The sequence below is a fragment of the Limulus polyphemus genome, unplaced genomic scaffold (assembly GCF_000517525.1).
Source record: "Limulus polyphemus unplaced genomic scaffold, Limulus_polyphemus-2.1.2 Scaffold2349, whole genome shotgun sequence".
NCBI lineage: Eukaryota > Metazoa > Arthropoda > Merostomata > Xiphosura > Limulidae > Limulus > Limulus polyphemus.
The window spans coordinates 90,188-93,769 of NW_013667959.1; the positions used below are offsets into that span (position 1 = coordinate 90,188).

At 32.7% G+C, this 3,582-nt stretch overlaps 1 protein-coding gene across 2 annotated transcripts in view; it reads right to left on the reverse strand.

The window, feature by feature from the left end:
- LOC106466701 (matrix metalloproteinase-21-like) overlaps positions 1 to 3,582 on the reverse strand; it is a 53,003-nt gene that overhangs the window by 19,741 nt on the left and 29,680 nt on the right. For both annotated transcript variants that reach the window (XM_013926998.2, XM_022394776.1), the window contains exon 5: positions 2,057 to 2,234. In XM_013926998.2, the coding sequence (XP_013782452.1) occupies positions 2,057 to 2,234 (178 nt within the window). The remainder of the gene's footprint in view (positions 1 to 2,056; positions 2,235 to 3,582) is intronic.

A 3,582-nucleotide genomic window follows, 5' to 3' on the forward strand; every position in this document is an offset into this window, starting at 1 on the left:
TGAATTATTCTACCTGTTTTTACTATAAAAATAATTACCACTCTTTCAGGCAAAATGAATTCTCACAGGCCATGTATTATCATTATTATTCTTTCCCTGAGAAAACAGTTATGTAATTTGGCCTACATGTCTTCCATCAGATCAGATACAGGGAACTCTAACATGAGGTAACTTCAGCCCACAAGATCCACATTTGTATTTATTCGGACTAACAAAAGCATATCCGTCGCGCTTGTGTGTGTGTGTGTGTGTGTGTGTCAATATTTGTTTTTAGTGAAAGTATTTATATCTAAGCAATCTATCTGGACTTATATATCAGCATCATTAATCTAACATCAAAGTTTAAAGTTTTCAATAAACTTTACACTTTCAACCTTGAAGTTATAAACTTTACATTTCAAAATAAGTTATGTTACAATGTTCACTATTCACAGCTTATTAGATACAATATAATTTGTTTAACGTTACAACGTGTTGTGAATAGAACTCTAAGCTCATTTTCAAACAAACAACGATTCTCCTATAATGTTTAAACACAAAAATCATTCAATTTTGTGGGAAATCCAACAATATTGTTGCTAGTAACTATGGGTTTATAAATTCTACAGAGTAACACGACTTAAAAAAATCTCATGTCTACACCTTAATTCTTTGAGATATTGTTTAGGATAACAGTAAACAGCTTCAGTGTACTGAACACCATTGGTTTTACCTTACGTTAGATTAAGTTATTACTTATATAGTTATCACCAGCTATACAACAGTTCCATATATGATAAGACATTACGTGGTTAGCTTAGTTGCATTAGTTTGTGTTAATTTGTTATTCGGCATATACACTATTACTATAACTTTCCAAGTCGTATTATTATTATTATCGTTCGGCTTTTACGGAAAGTTTAACGTTATTTTTTACTTCCTGTAGCCAATTTTATCTCTTCGTTAAATGTAAAAAGTAAGTATGTTTAGCATGTTGTTTACATTATATTTCGTTTAACATTTTTACATTTTCGAGGATGATTGAGGCATTATTTTAAGTTTTTATTTATTGTCTTGTATCTTTATAAACTGTATTCTCTAAGTAAGGTATACTATATTATTTATTTATTGTTACTGTCATAGGAATATTGGTTAAACTATTTATATATTAAATCTTATTACTTCTTAATTTTACTATTTTTTTTATCGTTATTTTTTATTACAGAAATTATTTTGCATTGTCAGTGTAGTGTAAGACTAACCTAAATATCCTAAGCTGACCGAACTTCGTAAGATAGCATTAGGATTACGGCCGAAAGTATCATTTAAAGAAAGGGTACCCAACTGATGAAATAATATATTCTAATCCTGTTTTCTGCTACCTTTATCATAGTAACTAATTTTAGATTTTGACGAGACAACAAGAAAAATAGTGGTGTCTGCCTCCCATTTGAAAAGCTGCGCACGCCGGCAAAGCTCAACATTCACCTCTGCAATGAAGAGAGAACAGGCATGAATAATCTTGATGTCAAATTTTATTTCGAAAGGAGGATATTCTACACTAAACTGTTAGGAATTAATCACACTATCATTCAGTTTCAAAATGTGACACAAGTTAAAGAATAAAAATTTAGATTTACCATATGTTATTGTTGAGCGGGGTCTCTGAAATGTTCAACAATTACTTTTCGTGGTGGGAGGTATACGTAGCTCAGAGTTTTGGCTCTCAGTGAAACCAAAAGTGCAACACAATTAACTTTTTTAAGTCCACGAAATAATTTAAATTGATAGATTAACTTAAACGTTTCCTGTCACTGGGGACGGGTACTTTTGCTTGTACTTAATCAGCTATACTAATTGCTTGGTTTATTTTAGTTTCGCGTGTCAGTGCATAGCTTGCTCTGATCGGAAGCTAACGTCAAATTAAAAGTACCTACTGATAAGAGAACCTACATAACGTAACACAAAGCAGTTGAGGAACTATTCTGTATCCCACCATTAACGGAAGTTAATATTGATTATAAGAGCTACCATGGTTACGTACTGACAGGATAACCTGAACAAAAAACTGACTTACGTTTTCCGAAGGCAATTAAAATATCTACATTGTCCACAGGAGAAATGTTATTCTCCTGGAAAACTAGAGGAATTACTTCACTCCACATCCGGAAGGCCAGAGCTAAGGCTGTCCTTTGTGTGATGATTGGTAGTTGGCTACTGTAGGCTGAACTTACGAGTCTCCACGTTACCAAGGTCTGCAAGAATACAAGTAAAAGATCACGTGGTGTAAATCTTTGTGATACCTGCGGTGGGCACAGCCCAGATAGCCTACTATACAGCTCAACGGTTAATAACAAACAGGTGTCAGATAAAATAGAATTATAGCCTTCTCTGTGTGTGTGTGTGTTGCAATGATAAAAGTTCTGTAGCGTGCGAAAGATGTCACATAGTTGACTGTTAGAAAACTTCAATGAACCAAACCCATTTCGGCACACATCTAGTGAGACATAAGAAACTATGAACCAATTCCCACTAGTCTTGTTGAATTCTAAATGTGATACGTATATTACGAGTCAAATCTGTGTAAATTCTTTATTTTTTTTAATATTTTTACTTAATAAATAAATAATGTTATGTGTTCTGTTTTCACTCATTCGGGTTTTCATCCACAAGTCTATTACATATATTTCTCAGTTGTTATAATTTTAGGAATGCTGAATATTGACAAAGAGAAAAGTGTCTATTTTGAAACGCGGTACTGCGCTTGCTCAATAAAATTTGGATTTAAATACCCCACTGAGTTAATTCTTTTATGTTTTTTTTTATCATTATTTATCCGCGCTATGAATTTAAGACGGGAGTTTTCACAGTGTTGTGTACGGAATTACAACTGGTCACAATAACACTTAGCTCAAAACTAATCAACCATCACAGGTTTTTGCTTTTGTGTGTCGGAAATGATATAACAATGTTTCAAAATATTTTTTGGCAGTGAGCGAATTTGTTTAATAATAGTAGTTAGATTGTGTAGAACATATAGAGTGTCTGCTAACCTTAGATAACTGATCATTTGAAACTAGAGTTAGGTTAGATTTTGAATGTGATTACCAATACAATTATGGTCGCAATTGAACGACAAAACGAAAAATAATTTGATGTAAGATGACGAAGTTTTAGGGAAGGGTTAGTGTACGAGAAATATCAATGGATTAAGGAGAGGAAAAAAACATTTTGGCACGGGTCTTGCTACGCCTCTGATTCACAAATAATATTATATATATACATACCTGGGAGCTCTACATATTGGACGCAGACACTCCAAGGACCCCCTTTATTTCAAAGGATCACCGGATATCTTGTGTATTCTAATTATTCGTTAACATCTCGTTGTTAACTCTAATTCTGCATTATGATTATTCGTTAACAGATCACAGGCTGCTTACTAGTTAAGTGTTTTTCCTAGAAAAATACGGTTTGAATGTATACTGTATATAGTATAAAATCATAAATAATATTCAACGTTAAACTGGTACACAATTAAAAACATTTTATTTAGGCCTAACTATGACCTTCAAATTCATTGTAACGTTGAAGCATGTAGAG